We start from the raw sequence: 20,721 nt of genomic DNA on the forward strand, positions 1-20,721 counted from the left end.
TGAGAGCTTACAAATCCAGAAGAAAGGCCCAGAAATGAAAGCAAAATTTGCCTTCTTCATTATTTTGATTTGACTAGCCATGCACCCTGGATCATGTTATCTCTCCAGCATCAGAAAATGCTCCAGCGCTGTTAGGATGCATGAGACACTAGTTTGAACAAAGAAGGATCCATGTATTCTACTCTGCCTGGGAACATTTCAAATACTGTCCTAGGCCAGTGTCTGACCTGAGGTTCTGAGGATGGTCAGGGAATAACCAGCAGAGGTGGCCACACACAGCCTAAAATCTGATCAACAATAAGAGGGCGCTAGTCAGGGAAGGGGAAAAATTCCTCAACCAGCTTCATCAGCTGTCCAGCTATGCTTCCGGGCATGGCCTAGTTCAGTGTGAGGCTCTTTGCACACTGCCAAATCTCCAGAACTAAGGCGTAGGGACATCTAACATCTGCCTGGAGTAAGCCCCCCAGGTCCATTCAGCTAACCCTGCAGGTAAAGGCACCAGACAACTCTCCTTCATTGTCCGTCCCAGGCATTTATCCCCCTGAAATGCTCTAAGCTTGAATCCTTTTCCTGGTGTGGAAGTCACATCTTCAAAAGAAGAAATCAGAAACCGCTCCAAAAAATGTGCTATTTTTTTTAAAAATCATGTCTGTTAAAATATTAAAGTATTATCATAACCTCCATGCTGGTCACACTACGTCTGTGCTTTCAAATCTCTCTCATCCCCTCAATTCATTCTATGTGTAGTTGACAAAATTACCTTTTTAAGAAGCATGTGAAGCAATTACTTCCCTGCTTTAAAACCATCCTTAACTCTTAGTGGCTTATTGAGGTTTATACTGACTACCTTATTTAATACCTGATGTCCTTCACCCCATGTCCCATTTCCAAATCCCTGACAGACGCTATTCAAAATGTTCCTCTTACCCAGGCGCCTGGGTGGCTCAGACAGTTAAGTGTCTGACTCCTGATTTTGACTCAGCTCATGATCTCATGGTTTGTGAGTGTGATCCCTGCATCGAGCCCAGCGTGCAGCCCCTCTAAGAGACCCGCATGGAGCCCTGCATGGGGCTCCAGGCTGAGAGCATGGAGCCTGCTTGAGATTCTCTCTCTCCCTGTCTCTCTGCCCCTCCCCCAGTCTCTTTCAAAAATAAATAAATAAAATTTTTAAAAAATGTTCCTCTTACCATAGTACACAGCACCTTCCCAATTACAATCTACTTTCCTTATTTATTATGTTTACTCCTTAGAGTTATGTCTCCTCCTCCAAAAGGTGAGCAGCACAAGAACAGGGAGTTCTGTATTGACCACAGAGGTACAGGGAGCATCTAGAATGCCAGTTGATCCCAGAGGTATAGCGACTTGACATATAGTGAGGTACGCAGTTACTGAACGGATCGATTGATGAAGGAATCATTTATTTCGTTATTTAAAATAAACACAAACCAAACTAAAACTTTGGAATAATCTCCTCATTTCATAAGCAACACGGGTGCACCATACCTCCATAAGGATGAGTCCTGTAACTGGGACTTGGCAGAGAAGACAGCTGTAGCTGGGCTGTGAGGATCCAGACCACTCGAAAAATATACTCAGTGAAGGGATGCAGGGATTCTACCGTGTATGACAGCTTGGACACAGCCTACATCAATGAGAGATTAATAGTCAGCATTTACAGAATCACCACTGCACGGTGCGACTCAAGAACACAGATTAGTTTGTAAAAGATGCATGACTTTTTTGGCTATGGGGTGACCCAGGGCCCGTCAGACCAGGAAAAAACAGAAGCCTGGAGCTTAGAGCTGAGCCATCCAGATGTCAGTCGACATAATTCACACCAAAAGTCCCTCCTTCTTCAAAATTGCAAAACTGTGGATTCAGCCCTCTGCCATGTACCTCAAGGTTTTACTTTAACTTTTCTATGTTAATATACTTAGTGTCTTGGGATTATTCTCTGAACTTGCTTATGCTTGCTTTCCTAAAAGGGACAGTTCTAGGTGACCTTCTTGCCCTCCCTCCTAGTTGGAATCACTGTGGGTGGGATGGGCAGATAAGGATCAATGTTTATGAGTATTGAGTATGTGATGTTGTGCTGAAGGAACAAAATATGTGTCTAATAATATGTTTTCTTCTAAAATAAAGGATTTAGCATCAACGTGTGGGAGTACTAGAGATTAAAATTCATCTAATCCAACCACTCACATTATACTTGAATCTTCTCCAAAATGTCTTTATGCCTATAATATATGCAGTAATTTGGCACTGCTAATAATTTGTAAAAAAAAATCTGTGTGTATATACATAGGCAGCTTTTCACACCTCAGTATAAGTCCAGCTTCCAGGAAGTTGTGCGTATTTCCACTGAATGATGTATTTGACTCCAGAGATGTTGGCAGATTTCCATCGTAACGTCACACTATGGCTTCCGATGGAAGAAGCAAAGGGTGATGTGGGGAGGTCTGCATTTTCTGGGGAGAAAGGAAGATTTCATTCGCCATGCACCTCTGTCTGTCATATCAGAAGAAAGGGTGTCCGTTTCATCTAGTGCTCTCAGGACTCTCTTGTTACAACTACATCTTGCCACAAAAACCCACCTGAATAATAAAAGATGCATATAGTCAACTGGTTAATATTCTGAAAATCAGCGAATCAGTCTGGCTTCTTGTTTTCCCCATAGTATTCATTAATATGTTTTTTTTGTTTTTTTTTACAGGCAAGGACCATGGAGCGTTCTGAGAATGTCCAGTTTTCTCTTACTAAACCACTTCCTTCTAGGTGAGGGGGCTGGGTGCCAGGAATATGGTACATAACAGAACCATTCATTGTCCCAGAACGTGTATCCCAATTCACACTACAATTCTCATTATTGCTCATCTTGTCAATAAATCATTTTTATTGTTTTTAATTTATTTATTTTTGAAAGAGAGGGAGACAGAGACAGAGCATAAGTGTGGGAGGTGCAGAGACAGAAAGGGAGACACAGAATCTGAAGCAGGCTCCATGCTCCAAGCTGTCAGCACAGAGCCCAACGTGGGCATCAAACTCACAAACTGTGAGATCATGACCTGAACCGAAGTCAGACGCTTAACGGGCTGATCCTCCCAGGTGTCCCAGTAAGTTATTTTTATATGTACAAGTAGTTGTACTCCAAAGGATTCTATATTCAGTTGTTCTATAATGTAAAATATCTTGTGTCTTCTAAACATTAGTAACATCACAACTGGCAACACACATTTATTGGTGCTACTTTCAGGCACTGTACAAGGGGCTAGAATTTGGAATGGTATGTTCCCCAGGGATGAAGTTATTTCACTTTACTTTTTCTATTTTCCAAAATTGTGACTGATTTACTACTTGAGCTTGCTTCCCCCACCCCAATTATTTATTGTGTAAAATACACATGACAAAAATGTACTGTCTTAACATTTTTAAGGGGCGCCTGGGTGGCGCAGTCGGTTAAGCGTCCGACTTCAGCCAGGTCACGATCTCACGGTCCGTGAGTTCGAGCCCCTCGTCAGGCTCTGGGCTGATGGCTCAGAGCCTGGAGCCTGCTTCCGATTCTGTGTCTCCCTCTCTCTCTGCCCCTCCCCCGTTCATGCTCTGTCTCCCTCTGTCCCAAAAATAAATAAACGTTGAAAAAAAAAATTGAAAAAAAAAAAACATTTTTAAGTGTGTTCAGTGGTATTAAGTACATTTATATTGTTGTGCAACCATAACCACCATCCATCTCCAGAACTCTTTTCCTCTTGCAAAACTGAAACTCTACCCATTAAACACGAACTTCCCATTCTTTACCCCCACCCTCACCCCCGCCTCTGGCAGACACCATTCTACTTTCTGTCTCTGTGATTTTGAATACTCTGATCCCTCACATAAGTGTCATCAAACACTATTTGTCTTTTTGTGACAGGGCTGATCTCACTTAACATAATGTCCTTAAGATTCATCCATGTTGAACATGGCATCCTTGCCTTGTTCCTGACCTTAGAGGATACAATTTCTTTTATAAAAAAATAAACAATCACTACTCTGGTTGAGAAAACATAATAGTCAATTTCCTTCATTATTAAGGCTGAATAACGTTCCATTGTATGTATGTATCAAAGTTTGCTTATCCATTCCTCCATCAATGGACACTTGGATTGCTTTCATGTTTTAGCTATCGTGAATTCAATAAGAAGTGGATAGATAGCATCAGTGTATAAATATCACTTCATGACCCCGCTTTATTTTGAGTATATACCCACAAGGGGAATTGCTGGATTATATGGTAAATCTATTTTTAATTTTTTAAGGAACCACCATGCTGTTTAGCACAGAGGTTATGCCATTTTACATTGCCACCAACAATGCACAAGTGTTCCAACTGCTTCACATCCTCATTAACACTTTTAGTTTTCTGGATTTTTTTTTTGAGAGTAACCATCCTAGTTTTAATTTGCATTTCCCCAATTGTTTAGTGATGTTGAGTATCATTTCCTGTGCTTATCGATCATTTGTATATCTTCTTTGGAGAAATATCCATTCAAATCCTCCACCTATTTTTGAATTGGATTGTTTGGTTTGTTTTGGTTGTTAAATTTTAAGAGTCTCAATATATTCTGGATATGAATCCCTTATCAGATATATGATTTACAAATATTTTCTTCCATTATGTTGTTGCCTTTTTGCTCTATTGACAGTGTCTATTGATGCATATTTTTTAAATTTTACTTAAGTCCAACTTGTCTATTTTTTTCTCTTGTTGCTTTTGTTTTGTGCCATATCCAATAAGTCATTGCCAAATACAATGTTGTAAAGCTTTTGCTCTATTTTTAATTCTAAAAGTTGTACAGTTTTAGGTCTTACATTTAGGTCATGAATCCATTTTGAGTTAATTTTTTCATATGATATTATGTGAAATGAAGGGTCCAACTTCATTCTTTTGTATGTGGATATCCAGTTTCCCAACACCATTTCTTGAAAAGACTGTCTTTTTCCCTTTGAATAATCTAGGCACACTTGTCAAAAATCATTTGACTATCCAAATAGAATTTATTTCTGGACTCTATTCTAATCCATTGATCTATATGTCTGTCTTTTTGCCAATGTCACACTATTTTGATGACTGCAACTTATTACTCTAAGTTTGAAATCAGGAAGTATGGGTCATCCAGCTTTGTTCTTCTTTTTAGGGTTTGGGGTCCCTTTAGATTCCATATGAATTTTAGAACATGTCTTTCTATTTCTACAAAAGATACTGGGATTTTAATAGGGACTACATTAGATCTGTAGGTTGCTTTGTGTTAGCATTGACATCTTAACTATATTGTCTTTCGATCCAAGAATATGGGATGTCTATTTATGTCTTCTTTGTTTCAGAAATGCCTTACAGTTTTATTTTGCAAGACTTTGACCTCCTTGGTTAAGTTAGTTCCTAGGTATTGTGTGCTTATTGATGCTATTGTAAATGGAATTGCTTTCTTAAATTCCTTTTCAGATTGTTCATTATTAGAGAATAGAAATGCAACTGATTTTCAGGTGTTGACTTTGTACAAATTTATTAGTTCTAACAGTTTTTTGTGCTATCTTTAGCACTGTCTACATATAACATCATATTATCTGCAAACAGGGATGATCTTCCTTTCCCATTTCAAATTTGGATGGTTTATTTCTTTTTCCTGCCTCATTGCTCTGGTTAGAATTTCCTGTACTATGTTGAATAGAAGTGTTAAAAGCAGGCATCCTTGGGGTGCCTGGGTGGCTCAGTCGGTTAGGCGTCCGACTTCGGCTCAGGTCATGATCTCGCGGTCTGTGAGTTCGAGCCCCACGTCGGGCTCTGTGCTGACAGCTCAGAGCCTGGAGCCTGTTTCAGATTCTGTGTCTCCCTCTCTCTCTGACCCTCCCCCGTTCATGCTCTGTCTCTCTCTGTCTCAAAAATAAATAAATGTTAAAAAAAAAAAAATTTTAAAGCAGGCATCCTTGCCTTGTTCCTGACCTTAGAGGATACAATTTCTTTTATAAAAAAATAAATAATCACTACTCTGGTTGAGAAAACATAATAAGTTTTTGTAAGAAACTTAAAATGGGTAAATACAAACTTCCACGACCTCACTCTTTCTGATTAAAAGTTGACAGCATTCTGATCATTATAGATACTGAATCTGGACTAATTAAAGTCCATAGTACCAGAATATCCCATGACCCAGAAAAAATAAAGCCACCATCATCTGAGGTTCTAGCCCCCAGAGAGGCTTAGCACAACCCTTCTCTGCTGATTCTTTTATTTATAGTTCATTTTTAGCTTTTATAACTACACAAACAAAGCACAGCTCCATTTCCCCCCCTGTTTTATGGTGTGAGACACTTAATCGCGGGGACTGGAATATGCAGTGGAAAACCTTTTTCAAAAAATAAAGGAAACCTCATTTAAAGTGGAATCAAGAGGGGCGCCTGGGTGGCTCAGCCGGTTAAGCGTCCGACTTCGGCTCAGGTCGTGATCTCGCGGTCCGTGAGTTCAAGCCCCGAGTTGGGCTCTGTGCTGACAGCTCAGAGCCTGGAGCCTGTTTCAGATTCTGTGTCTCCCTCTCTCTCTCTCTGACCCTCCCCTGTTCATGCTCTGTCTCTCTCTGTCTCAAAAGTAAATAAACGTTAAAAAAAAAATTAAAAAATAAATAAATAAAGTGGAATCAAGAAGCCCTGATGGGGGGAGCTCTCACACATGTACCGTTCATTGCACCCTGCATAACCAGCAGCAAGAAGGAGGATAAGAATTATCTTGACAAGGAGGACATTTTTTACACGGGATTTTTTTTTTTAAAGAAAAAGAAGGAAGATCCCTCCACACTCCAGCAACAATGCACTAACACAATCTCGAACTCCTGTTCTTCTGCAGTGAACTTTTGTTCAAAACAACCCTCCCCAGTTTCCCTCTTTCCTCTATAAAAACCTACATTCCCTCTGTTCTCTGGGCTTACCTACAGTTTGCCATAGTTTGCTCACCCCAAATTGCAATACCTTTGCTAATTCCTGAATAAACCCATATTGCTAGTGAAATAACTGGCTACTTTATTTTTAAGGTTGACATGCTAAAGAAGAGTCCAGTGTGGAGTTGTCAGCAAAGAGGAAGATCCGAAAGAATCAGAAAGAAGGTAAGTTGAGACCTGGGCAGAAGGGACCAGAGTTATATCAGTAAATGCAAGTAAAGGTAAACTTCATAACTAGATGTAGAGATGTTTGCAAGCCATGGCAATGCGCGTGGACAATCAGAGGTCAAGTAGGTTTGTTCTAAAATATCAGGACAAGAGTCAACTAAATGAGAAAAAGAAGCTGAGGGGCGCCTGGGTGGCTCAGTCGGTTGAGCGGTCCGACTTCGGCTCAGGTCACGATCTCACTGTCCGTGAGTTCGAGCCCCGCATCGGGCTCTGTGCTGACGGCTCAGAGCCTGGAGCCTGTTTCAGTTCTGTGTCTCCCTCTCTCTCTGACCCTCCCCCGTTCATGCTCTGTCTCTCCCTGTCTCAAAAATAAATAAAAATAAATAAAACGTTAAAATTTAAAAAAAGAAAAAAGAAAAAGAAGCTGAACTGAGCTGTATACGACTTTCAATACACAGCTGAGTGGGTAAGAAAAGCCCCTGAAATCAGACAGTTGGGCTAAAATCAAGTTACTCCCTTTCTAGTTCATTCAATACCATCCCTTTCTATGCAGCCCTAAGCAAATATATATACTTTTGTGCCTCATTTTTCTCATCTGTAAAATGGGGATTAAAAATAGTATTTATACCTCTGAGCGCAAAAAGAGCTAATATCTATAAATTACTTTTAACAGTGCCTGACTCATAAATACCTAACAAATATTAGTTCTTTTTATTTCACCATTGCTATTTCCACCACGTGGAAGAGAGACACGGACGGTATCTGAAACAGAATAATACAGCAGACTCAGAGATAGGCGAACTAGGTACTAGGTGTGTTAGAGACAAAAAAGGATCTTAGGTGTTTGGGCAAAAAGATTCATTATAACAAACTGAAGATATGGCCTGTAAGCACAATTGCTTTTATTTAGACTTGATACATATCATTTGTTAATGGTATATAGACATTGATCCATAACCAGTGTGAAATATTAAATAAAGCACCAATTACACTGGTATTATAAAAATATATAATTAAGTTGTTAGTATAATTCTGGAATATAAGAAAGGAACGCAACTCAAAGCTTTCCGAACTTTCTCAGTTCTGGCATCTTTAGTTTCTCAGTAATTTTTGCATAACTCCCTGGACCAAAAGAATTACCAAACAGCTCCATGTATTAAGTATAACTTAAGTTATGCGTGTCCTTTCACCTTAGCAGATACTTGAAAAAAAAATAATAACACACATAAATAGAAAGACAATATATGTATTTAATCCTTCAATAAAGAGAATTGCACACTGGTGTGCCTGGATGGCTCAAGCGGTTAAGCATCCAACTCTTGAGTTCCACTCAGGTCATGATCTCACAGTTCAGGGGTTCAAGCCCCACATTGGGCTCCGTGCTGACATTGTGGAGCCTGCTTGGGATTCTCTCTCTCTCTGTCTCTGTCTCTGCCCTTTCCCTGCTGGTGCTCTCTCTCTCAAAATGAAGAAATAAACTTAAAAAAAAAATGAATTGTACACTAATGGGATCTGTGTGCCTATTGGGCAACCTGTTCCAAGTTGAGTTCCTTATGGTACTTGCTTTTATCCCAGCAATCACCAAAAAAACTCATCGTTGCAAAGATATGATATAGAAAGGAATGTAGCTCATTTCATTGTTTATACCATGAACTACCTACAACTAGTAGTTCCAATAATGTCCAGAAGATCAACTACCCCTATGTTTCCCTTAAATGTTTAAAATGCCCCATGCTTTCCTATGAGGTATGTGTGATGCACTGGGAGGGGGGAGGGGGAGGGGGAGGAGGGAGGGGGAGGGGGGAGGGAGGTTCTTCGGAGCACAGTTTGGAAACCATAGAATATAAATTTTATCCATAGCTAATTCCCACTACACAGAAGGAAAAGAATGTACTATCACTTATCTCTCCACAGAAATGTCAAGGGGGTTCTTTTGTGGGATACCAAAGGGCAGAAGCAAATCAGGACAGCCAGGCAAGATCCTCCTTCCAGTCTCCATCAGTCACTGAGAGCAAGGAGCAAGCCATTGAAGCAAAGAGCACAACTTACAGGAGAATCAATCATTCCCCCGTCTGGAGGGAACAGTCTACCTCTTCGTGGGAGGAAGACCCTGGAAATTCTGGAAAAGAAAGCTACTAACATCCAGGCTGTGACTTACCAAAGAGCTGGTTCTTCAGAAACCACTAGAGAATTAACACACTAGGGCAAATTCACTAAGACACACCCAACCTGCTCTGAAATCAAAGGGAACTGTAGACGTATAGCCAAGTACCCTACTTAATCAGAATATAAAAGCAAGAAGCATAGTTTCTAGACATTCAGCAAACTTCCCAGGGCCTTGTAGGGAGCCAGGCAGATAGTAGATACTCTGCTGACGAGCTGTTAGCTGAATAATTAACTGCATGTTAAATAAAATATTCTTATGCTTTTGGTTCATTAAAACAGTGGCATTTCCTGACCTCAAATCTAGTTAGGATTCATAGTTGTCTCTTTCATTAAGATGGAAGTAATCTCACCTACCGAAGTGAGCGCAAAACCTCCAATTTTAAACCTCGGTCATGTGCTCTGCACCTTATTTTGCTCTAAAAGAAGAGTTTTGCAGGGCGCCTGGGTGGCTCAGTCGGTTAACTTCACCTCAGGTCATGATCTCACGGTCTGTGAGTTCAAGCCCCGCGTCGGGCTCTGTGCTGAAAGCTCAGAGCCTGGAGCCTGTTTCAGATTCTGTGTCTCCCTCTCTCTCTGACCCTCCCCCGTTCACGCTCTGTCTCTCTCTGTCCCAAAAATAAATAAATTAAAAAAAAATTTTTTTGGGGGGGGCGCCTGGGTGGCACAGTCGGTTAAGCGTCCGACTTCAGCCAGGTCACGATCTCGCGGTCCGTGAGTTCGAGCCCCGCGTCAGGCTCTGGGCTGATGGCTCAGAGCCTGGAGCCTGTTTCCGATTCTGTGTCTCCCTCTCTCTGCCCCTCCCCCGTTCATGCTCTGTCTCTCTCTGTCCCAAAAATAAATAAACGTTGAAAAAAAAAATTAAAAAAGAAATTTTTTTAATAAAAGAAGAGTTTTGCTGAGTTTCTATCACAATGGCTTCCACATTTGAAAATATTGAATTTTTTTCTATGTATGTATATATTTTTTATCACACTGAGATAGAGAAGTCTAAATGTTTTTTAAAATTTTTTAACGTTTATTTATTTTTGAGAGAAAGGGCGAGTGGGGGAGGGGCAGAAAGAGGGAGACAGAGGATCCAAAGCAGGCTCCATGCTGGAAGGGCAGAGCCCCATGTGATGTGGGCTTGAACCCACAACCTGAGCCAAAATCAGGAGTTGGCCGCTTAACCGACTGAGCCATCCAGGCGCCCCAGAAGTCTAGATAGTTTAAAAGGTGGCTCATTCTCCTTACATACGCACAGTCCCTCGAGTGGTGTTATTTTCAATAATAGTGGCGCGCATCTGCTTACCCAGCACTTCCTCTTCGTATGCACCTTCAGCACCGCTGCAGCCAACCTCACATGATTCTCGCTAAGGAAGACAGGGACCATACCAGTCAGTGCAGCCCAGGAACTGCTTTCGCTGATACATCTCAACTAAATTGTGAAATGCGAATGCCTGCTATATAAGTATACCGGTGTATCAATTATTTCCACCGCAGTACTTAAAGTTTCCATTTGCTAGTGGAATTAGAACAGCACCTTTCAAACTTTTTTGATCATGTCCCAGATTCCAAAACACATTTTCACAAAACAACTTGGCACACACATACAGGTTGGGGGGGGGGGGGGGGGAGTCTTGAAACAGCACTTACTTTTTTTCTTTTTTTTTTTTTAACAGTTTTACTGAGATCTATTTCATATGCCATAAAATTCAGCCATTTAAAGCACACAGTTCAGTGGTTTTTCACTATACTCATAAAATTGGGCAACCATCACAATCTAATTTTAGAACAACTTTATCCCATTAAGAAACCCCATACCTGTGATGCACTCATATATGTTCTGTTCTATTCTATTCATTTAATTTGTTGTGACTCTTTTTTCACCAAATTGATTTCATGACCCTATAATATGTGACACCCCACCGTGGGGAAAAAAAAAAACGCTGAGCTCAACCATGCAATTATATGTTTGCCATCTTGGTCAAAGGTCAGTGAGTTAATCACTTTAAACTTTAGCTTAAAATGATGACTATTTATTTTATATATCCATGCTTTCCTTGAGAAATTAAAAACTGACTACATTTCTTAATAACTTGAACATTTTAATAAATATCTTAATACCAATGTTAAAGACACTTTTCCAGAGAAGACATTCAGATGGCTAACAGACACATGAGAAGATGCTCAACATCACTGCTCATCAGAGAACTACAAATCAAAACCACCTGACAGAATGGCTAAAATTAACAACCCAGGAAACAATAGATGTTGGCAAGGATGTGGAAAAAGGGGAACCCTTTTGCTGAGTTGGTGGGAATGCAAACTGTATGGAGAACAGTATGGAGGTTCCTCAAAAAACTAAAAATAGAACTACCTTATGACCCAGCAATTGCACTACTAGGTATTTATCCAAAGGATACAGGAGAGCTGATTCGGAGGGGCACATGCACCCCAATGTTTATGGCAACACTATCAACAATAGCCAAATTATGGAAAGAGCTCAAATGTCCATCAACTGATGAATAAAGAAGATATGGTTTATATATACAATGGAATGTTACTAATGATCAAAAAGAATGAAATCTTGACATTTGCAACAACATGGATAGAATTAGAATGTATAATGCTAAGCAAAAATAGTCAGAGAATGGCAAATATCATATTTCACTCATATGTGGAATTTAAGAAACAAACCAGATGAACATAGGGTAAGGGAAGGAAAAATAGAATAAAAATAGAGGGAGCAAACCATAAGAGACTCTTAATATACAGAGAAAAAACTGAGGGTTGCTGGAAAGGTGTTGAGTGGGAGAATGGGCTAGACGGGTGATGGGTGTTAAGGAGGGCACTTGTTATGATGAGCACTGGGTGTTACATGTAAGTGATGAATCACTAAATTCTACTTCTGAAACCATTATTACACCATATGTTAACTAACTTGGATTTAAGTTAAATAAATAAATATTAAAAATAATAAAAATCTATTCACCAATTCCATTAACAAGTATTTTTAGCCATATGACACACAGTCACTGAATGATGTGTATCACTTTCCATATCATAGAAGGTATACACCATATACTCATATGTTATAATTATGTATTTCCTAATAATAGATGGATGAGCACTGGGTGTTATATGTAAGTGATGAATCACTGAATTCTACTGCTGGAAAAGCTATCACACTATATGTTAACTAACTTGAATTTAAATTTAAAATTTTTTTAATTTTTAAAAAATAGTAATGTTAAATTTTAAGGTCTACAAAAACCTAACAATGATTAACATTTTACTTCATTAACTGAAAAGAGTAAACATTTTCATAACTAAGACACAAATTTCCTGCAACTCTTAACAGATACATTAGCATTCTAGAAAGAAAGAAAGAAAGAAAGAAAGAAAGAAAGAAAGAAAGAAAGGGGGAGGGAGGGAGAGGGAGGAAAGAAGGAAGAAAGAAAGAAAACAAAACAAGAAAGAGAAAAGAAAAGAAAGGAAGGGGAAAAAACTCTTGGAGAAAAGGCACAAATTGTGACTGTAGCACAATCATGATCCATATTCCTGCTCTCAGTCAATTTGCAATTATAATACCTAAAACAACATGCTATTGTTTCTCATGATGATGGTAGAAACAATGACATGACACATTTGCCCTAAACATCCCAGGTAATTTACAAATACTAGCTGCACAATGTTTGACCTGGGCACTCAAAGGAAGTACAGGCTGATAAGCTCGGGTTTGCTTAGTTAAGGATTAATTTAAATACCTCAGTCTGGGCTCAGGATTATTTAACTTAAGGGTTTAGTATACTTTTCACATCCTTATTGCAGGTTTCAATAAAATGCATTCAACATGTTCATTACCTGAGGAGAGAATAAATATACCAAGTGGCAACAAAACTATATCATGTAACATGGAAATTTTTTTCCAAGTCACCAAGGAAGAAGAAAGGAGATGGAATAGTGTTTATTTGGAAATACAGCTAGTACTGACTGCCCAGGAAATTGTGGGCTTATTTTTCTTGCATTTTTTTTCAGGGGAAAATACATAAATAAAATTCTGATCTATCTAGGAGTTTAAATGTTTTGTTACTTTGTGAACCTTGTATTTTTTTTTCAGCCTTATTGAGATGTAATTGACATATAAATTGTGTAAATTTAAGGTGTACAACATGTTAATCTGATATGTTTATATGTTGCAAAATGATTAACACAATGGCATTTGCTAACATCTCCATCCCATCACACAATGACCATTTCTTTTCTGGGGTGAGAACATTTAAGATCTACTTTCTTGGCAACATTCAGGTATATAATGCAGTATTATTAGCTATAATCACCATGCTGTACATAGCTCTCCGGAACTTGTAGTCATAAAACTGGAAGTTTCTGCTCTAAGGAGTTTAACTATTATATCAAGTGGACGCAACACTGTATATTAGATTCCCTCTCTCTGTTATCTAACGTTGGACTTCGCATGACATTACCCAGTGCTCAAATTGCCTAGAGAGCATCTAAAGGTTTTGGATTTAAGGAATCCAGAGAATCTGAGCCCAGAGCCCGTGGATGGGGCAATTATACAGTGTATTTATTCCGGGCTACTGAGCTACCATTCCCACTGCAGAAGCCAAGTGCATGCTTCCCAGGGGCTACATCGACCTGCTGCCTCTGTTTTAGTCCCTACTGCCATTTCTCCCATTGTAGTAAAACCACTTGTCTCATTGTCCTCTGGCTCCACTCCTGTGTTTATCAGACTGGCTCACATGCTGCAAAATGCCTTTTCTTACTCCTGTAGCACAAGGAGGACACACCTACCACCCTCCTGGGATGCCCCTAGTTACAGTCTCTCCATATGAATTGTGGCTTCTTTCCCTAAAACACTGTTCATTCATTCAAAACGTGTTTGTTGAGTACATTTTTTGTGTGTGCCAAGCACGGGTTCAGGCTTGAAGGATCTGGCAGGGAGCAAGACCAGTAAGTTCCCTACCTTCATGGAATGTACGTACAGAGTAAAAATTCTTTTAAACAAAATACATTCAGGGGTGATTGATTGGGTGGCTCAGTTGCTTAAGCAACTGACTTGGGCTCAGGTCATGAACTCCCAGTTCCTGAGTTCAAGCCCCGAATCGGGCTATTTGCTCTCACCACAGAGCCCACTTTGGATCCTCTGTCTCTGTCTCTCTCTGCCCCTCCCCAGCTTGTTCTCTCTCTCTCTCTCTCTCTCTGTCTCTGTCTCTCTCTCTCAATAAATAAATAAATAAACAAACTTACAAAAGAAAAAAAGCCATAAAAAATAAAATAAAATAAAATAAAACAGATAATGAAAAGTATTATGAAGAAAATAAGACAAGTTGAAGGCATAAGTCCTGACTGGGCAGGAAGGCTGTCTCATCAGGGCGCTCAGAAAGGACCATGCAAAGATGACCCTAGAGCAAGGCCTAAGTGATTTCAAGGAGCTGAGCTCCTATGGGTCTTAAGGGTAAAAGCTGGGAGGCAGGAGTGTGCCTCCTGTGCTCAGAAGAGGGAAAGGCCAGTGTGGCCGGCACAGAGAACAGGGAGAGGGATGCAAGAAGAGGCTGGGGAGCCAGCAAACGGTAGTTCGTAATTTTTCTGAAACAGCAATGCGAAGCCATAAAAAGATTTTTAGGAACAATATGATCTAATTTGTGTTTTTAATTACCAGGGATAAGACCTCTCACGGGCTGACATCATTTTCCAACTTATACTTTGTTAAGCTAACATTTTCAAGACTACTTCCTCCAAGGACCATGTGCAGAAATTCCCAGCTTCCTGGGTTGACGCATTAATGGTTGAAGAGTTTGATTTCCTGCAGGTGTGGGTAGCTGAGTTTAAGTCTCCATCTACATACCTATCTCGATCTCCATATCTATAAAGCATGTATTCCTATTCAGTTCTACTTTATTTAAAGTGTAAAATAGTGAAGTATCTGGGCAACTGGGTGGCTCAGTCGGTTAAGCAGCTGACTTAGGCTCAGGTCATCATCTCATGATTGGTGGGTTTGAGCCCCACATGGGGCTCTGCGCTGACAGCTCGGAGCCTGGAGCCTGCTTCGAATTCTGCGTGTCCTTCTCTCCCTGCCCCTCCCCCACTTGTGCTCTGTCTCTCTCTCTCTCTCTCTCTCTCTCTTTCTCTCTCTCTCTCTCTTTCTCTTTCAACAATAAACATTAAAAAAAAATGTAAGTGTAAAATAGCCAAGTATTAATAGAAAAGAACAGAATAATTATGGAAGTTATAACACTGTGAGAAAAGATATACATTATATAAACACAGGCAACTGGGCAGCACAATGATTGCCTGGGAGCTACAGCATTAGAAATCCAATCCTGGGCTGCTTCAGCACTTGAGAGCCTTGAACTCTCTCTGCCTTTCTTGACACAGTCTCCCCAGGGATGGTTTGGGGAGAGGGGGAGGTAATTTTACTTTAATCATATAAAAAGATTCTCAGGCAGTTTTTTTTTATCTCAATCAAGAAAGACCTATAATTGTTTTTTTACATATGGAGTGAATTCTCCCCTGTGTTTTATCACTTCTTAGCCAACCCTGACCCTTCCATCTATCCCCAAGGAAAAAAATCACTTGAGGTGAAAAGTAAGCACAGACTATTGAGAATATGTTCCAGTGTAATGTTTTTTTGTTTTTTATTTTTATTCTCTAGTAAAAAGACATTGTCCTATTTTACTAATGGATGATAATTTATACTCCTTTCCCAGGCAGAAGAAAATAGTTCCGCTCCCCGGTTTCAAGGACATTTGCACAGAATACAACATAAACTTTAAGCTGAGAAATAATGCAGTTTCTTCATAAACATCTGTTGTCAACCTAAAACTAATTCTGAGGGCCATAGAATCCAAAACAGTTGAGGAAGATCAAATAAGAAATGATCAAAATCTCTACGGTCTTTCTGAAAAAGAAGAGAAAATCCAATGCAGGGGAGGGACCAGCATGGGCAGGGGGAACAGGCAGTGTGCCGAGAAGAGATCTGAACAGCCAGAGTCAGCATCAAGTGTCATATTATCACAGCAGGGGAAACAAATAAAAAATAAAATATTTTAAAAGCTGTACTTTAAAATGTTGTCAAAGGAGTTTGTTGAATAAGGAAGAAAATTGCAACGACAGTGTTCTTTTTTTAATGTTCTGTATTTAATGACAGACCACTGTGATTTGTGGGGAAGAAAATGAGATCAGCAGAGGTAAGGGTATCCCTAGATGTGCACTTTCCCCCTTCCCCAACCACCCTTTCCCCCACCAGACACTCAGAATAGAAACTGTCCAATCAAATTAGAGTAGTATATATGTATATATGTGAAGGTGTGTATACATATACACACATATATATATGCACATGGGTATATAAAACAGCAAATATTTGTGTCAAAAATGGAATCTCACAGTCATTTTTTTTTTTAATTTTTTTTTTCAACGTTTATTTATTTTTGGGACAGAGAGAGACAGAGCATGAACGGGGGGAGGGGCAGAGAGAGAGGGAGACACAGAATTGGAAACAGGCTCCAGGCTCTGAGCCATCAGCCCAGAGCCTGACGCGGGGCTCGAACTCCCGGACCGCGAGATCGTGACCTGGCTGAAGTCGGACGCCTAACCGACTGCGCCACCCAGGCGCCCCTCACAGTCATTTTTATACCCACATTTATAGCACTCCCAGGTGAGCATTTCTGTGCTCTGAGAATTACTAAGTCTTCTTCATTCTTTTTTTTTTTTTAATGTTTTTTTTTTTTTTTTTTTGAGAGAGAGACAGAAAGAGAGAGCAAGCAGGGAAGGGGGAGAGAGATAGGAGGACAGAAGATCCCAAGCAGGCTCTGTGCTGACAGCAAAGAGCCCAATGCAGGGTTCAAACTCACAAACCAAGGGATCATGACCTGAGCCAAAGTCGGACACTTAACTGACTGAGCCACCCAAGTGCCTCTCTCTCTCTCTTTTTAATTAATTAATTTATTTTGAAAGAGACACAGTGCAAGCAGGGGAGAGTCAGAGAGAAGGAGAGAGGGAGAATCCCAAGTTGACTCTACTCAATTGGTATGCAGAGTCCAACACAGGGCTCAAATTCAGGAAACCGTGAGATCATGACCTGAGCCGAAATCAAGTGTCCCATACTTAAGCACTTAACTGAGGCACCCAGATGCCCTGGCTTCTTCATTCTTATTTCAGTAGCTTTTTAAATATAATAGATGAAAACATGGAGTTTGATGACATCTCTGTGATTGCCAACTCACCTCACAAACAGTGGCATATGTGTCGTTCTGCATGGAAAAAAAGAAAAAGAAAGCCACTTAAAATCCTTAAAGTTGTAAATAACTTTAATGACACTTTGGTATATTTTTCTTTCAAATTAATTTCTTGCCTCACCATTGACAAACAACCAATAAAAACAATCAAGACCAAGAAGCCCAGAGTTGGGCCTTCTCTCCAGGCAGGCCACACTGTATGAACAGCTATAAAAATCATGTTTGCATCACTGGAAAAATGGAGGAGCCTGATGTCTACTAGAAAATCCCAGGCAACTAAGAGGTAATCTGTGATGGACCAGGTTAGCGAATGAAGAGGTGTTGGCAGATGCCCAGTGGAGACAGAAGCTGAAATGGAAACCACCCACCGCTCTGGCTAGCAAAGGCCAGTAGGTTCCCCTGCCCAGACTGGCTGCTCCGGTGCCCACTCTATTGCCTGGACTGTTGCCAGCAACAAATGGTACTTCCCATTCATTCACCCAGCAAGTGCTCTCTGAGCACCTGCTATGTGCCCCTCACTGTGTCCTGTGCAGTAGACACAGTGTGAACCAGAAGGAGAGAGACCCACTCTGATGGGTTTACGTGTCAGAGCAAAAGATAGCAAACACAAACTAAACAAGTAACGATCTTAGCTGAAATTTGTAAAAAGTGGTACCAAAAGAAAGGTTAAGAGTGCTTTTAGAATGTGTAATAGCTCCAAAATCCAGATAGCACCTGTTCCACGTTTTGGTAACTTCCATTCTATGGGGCACATAGTCACAAATGTGAGAGTCGGCCTAAGCAACTCCCATAATAGTGACTTCTGCGGACATATCATACAGGAAGAGCTATGAGCACCATTTGTAAGGAAAAGTTAATGTCCTTATTTAAATTTCAATGATATAGTTTCACTTATTAATAGAAAACAATATTAAAAATTACCCCCAAATTATCATGATTTAACCTCCAACCTGAACAATCTGAAAAAAGGAACCAACTCACTTTTAAATAACAAAATTCTTATTCATTAGATCTGAGTAATTACAGTGTATAGGGCCTCGTCCTTAGGGAGGAGATTCTATTATTATCCTAATTTATTGATGAGGAAAGAAAGTACCCAGAGGTTAAGTACCTTACCTAGTTATACACTAAATGGCAAAGCTGGGATAAATTAAAAATCAACTATTTGGGGATGTATTTTCTACATAGAGTGGAGTGAACGTAGGGGCTATGATTCCTGGATTAGGTTGCTGCCGTGTTCCCTGCAGAGAAACTTTCAACATGATCTAGGGCCTTGCTATCCAAGTGTAATCCAAGGGCTACAAGCATCACATCACCTGGGGGCATGTTACAAGTACAGAATCTCATGTCCCACCCAAGATCTACAGAATCAGAATCTGCATTTTAACAAGATCCTTAGATTACTGTGCTTTAAATTTTGAGAAGTGTAAGACTAGGAAATTTAACAAAGGCCTGACATTCTACTAAAAGGCCTTTATGGTTTGGAGCAATTGAACATTCCTGGGTTCCATGGTTTTCATTAAACTCCCTTGGTCTCCAGTTGCATTAGTAATGTTTATCTCAAATTATGTATCATTCAGGCTATCATGCTTTTCCTTTAGAGTCAAGCAAACTAATTGAAAGCCAGTGGGAATTCAAATGGGAATCCTCCTAGATGACTTTTCTCTTGAAGGCATTATTAGTATCAAAACAGAAACATAATTAATACTTACACACTTTAAAGGACAGTTTTCCTGATCTACAGAGTTCCAAAAATGACATCCTTGGATGCACTGCAAAAGATAATAAAGAGACAATGGTGACTAAAGAAGTGTGACTTTTTCTTGTTACTTGGTAGTACAACTTAGTAACAAAAAGTATTTTAGAAATAGATATCTACCCAGGAATCCGTGGCCTCAGAAGGATCAAGACTTTTGGAATTCTAAGCAGAGCCCTCATATCTACAGGCAGAGCAGGGCTTGGTGTGATTCACTACAGGGCTGCGGGATTGCTGAGTACAGGTGGGGTGGGGTGGGGTGGGGTGGGCAGGCCTAGAAGCCAGAGAGCACCCAACCTTCAGGGAACACACTGTCCACCGGGTGGCTGGCAGCAGGTAAAGTCCTGGACAACATGGCATCGAGCATACTGTGCGTCCTTGCCATGTCCTCACGCACAAGCCAAGCCCAAGGGTGCCTGGGTGGCTCAATTGGTTAAGCATCTGGCTCTTGGTTTTGGCTCAGGTCATGATCTTAAAGTTCATGAGTTTGAGCTCCACATCGGGGCTGTCAGTGCAGAGTCTGCTTAGAATTCTCTGTCCTCCTCTCTCTGCCCCCACCCCACTTGTGTGCTCGCTCGCGCTCTCTCTCCCTCTCTCTCTCTCTCAAAAGAAAGAAATAAGCTTAAATAGTTAAAAAAAAAAAAAAAAAAAAAAACAACAAGCAAAACTCAAAACTGGGAACCCAACCAGAAGGCAGCATATCAAAACCTAAATAGATCAACAGCTTGGGAAGTCTGTTCATGTTTATATTTTGAGTCACTAAACACTTGTTGAATTAATGGATACAGGTGCGGGAAGGTAATAAAACCATAAGTGTAATTGTTAGAGGAAACACTGGAGACCATCTAATCCAACCCTCTCAGACAGCATATAATAAAACTAAGTCTCAGAAATATTAAGTATTTATCCAAAGCCACACAGTAATGTAGAACCAGAATCACAGAGTTGGATTTGTCCTGTGTTCTTTCCTCTTCAAGACACTGTGCCTGAGTTCATTTTTGAATATTCTACAATTCTGACGTCTCACTATTTTCAATTGAGTTTCCTCCATCAAGGACCAATAAATGAGACTTTACTTAGGGAACATTTTCATTGTAATAAAACCTGACCATTGCCCCATTTTTATCAATACAAACACTATGAACTTCCAGACAATGGAAGCGATTACTCACCGGTTCACTCAGGTTATATGGCATGCCAATGTCAAGCTGCCTGCCCTGAAGTGAAGAAGGAGATAATAAATACCAGCTATCAATATTGTGTTCAGTACAACTACCACACCTTTTTATAAAAAGCTTCCTGGAATAGCGTTGCCTCCTCCGTGCTTTCTGACTAGAAAGTACCATGTTTTAAAGTCATTAAATCAGTCCCGAAATCAGGTAAAATGCCAGTGCAAATTGTAAGATGGAATGTCTAAGAACTCTGC

The 20,721-nt window shown here is 40.1% G+C and overlaps 1 protein-coding gene across 2 annotated transcripts in view; it reads right to left on the reverse strand.

Annotated features, from left to right (window-relative positions):
• Nucleotides 1-20,721, reverse strand: part of ROS1 (ROS proto-oncogene 1, receptor tyrosine kinase) — a 117,261-nt gene that overhangs the window by 90,512 nt on the left and 6,028 nt on the right. For both annotated transcript variants that reach the window (XM_047859395.1, XM_047859396.1), the window contains exons 2-7: nt 20,468-20,512; nt 19,252-19,311; nt 17,528-17,554; nt 10,588-10,648; nt 2,320-2,468; nt 1,504-1,642 (exon numbers count right to left, since the gene is read on the reverse strand). In XM_047859395.1, coding sequence (XP_047715351.1) covers nt 1,504-1,642; nt 2,320-2,468; nt 10,588-10,648; nt 17,528-17,554; nt 19,252-19,311; nt 20,468-20,512 — 481 coding nt within the window. The remainder of the gene's footprint in view (nt 1-1,503; nt 1,643-2,319; nt 2,469-10,587; nt 10,649-17,527; nt 17,555-19,251; nt 19,312-20,467; nt 20,513-20,721) is intronic.

Source organism: Prionailurus viverrinus, chromosome B2 (assembly GCF_022837055.1).
Source record: "Prionailurus viverrinus isolate Anna chromosome B2, UM_Priviv_1.0, whole genome shotgun sequence".
In the NCBI taxonomy this organism is placed as follows: domain Eukaryota; kingdom Metazoa; phylum Chordata; class Mammalia; order Carnivora; family Felidae; genus Prionailurus; species Prionailurus viverrinus.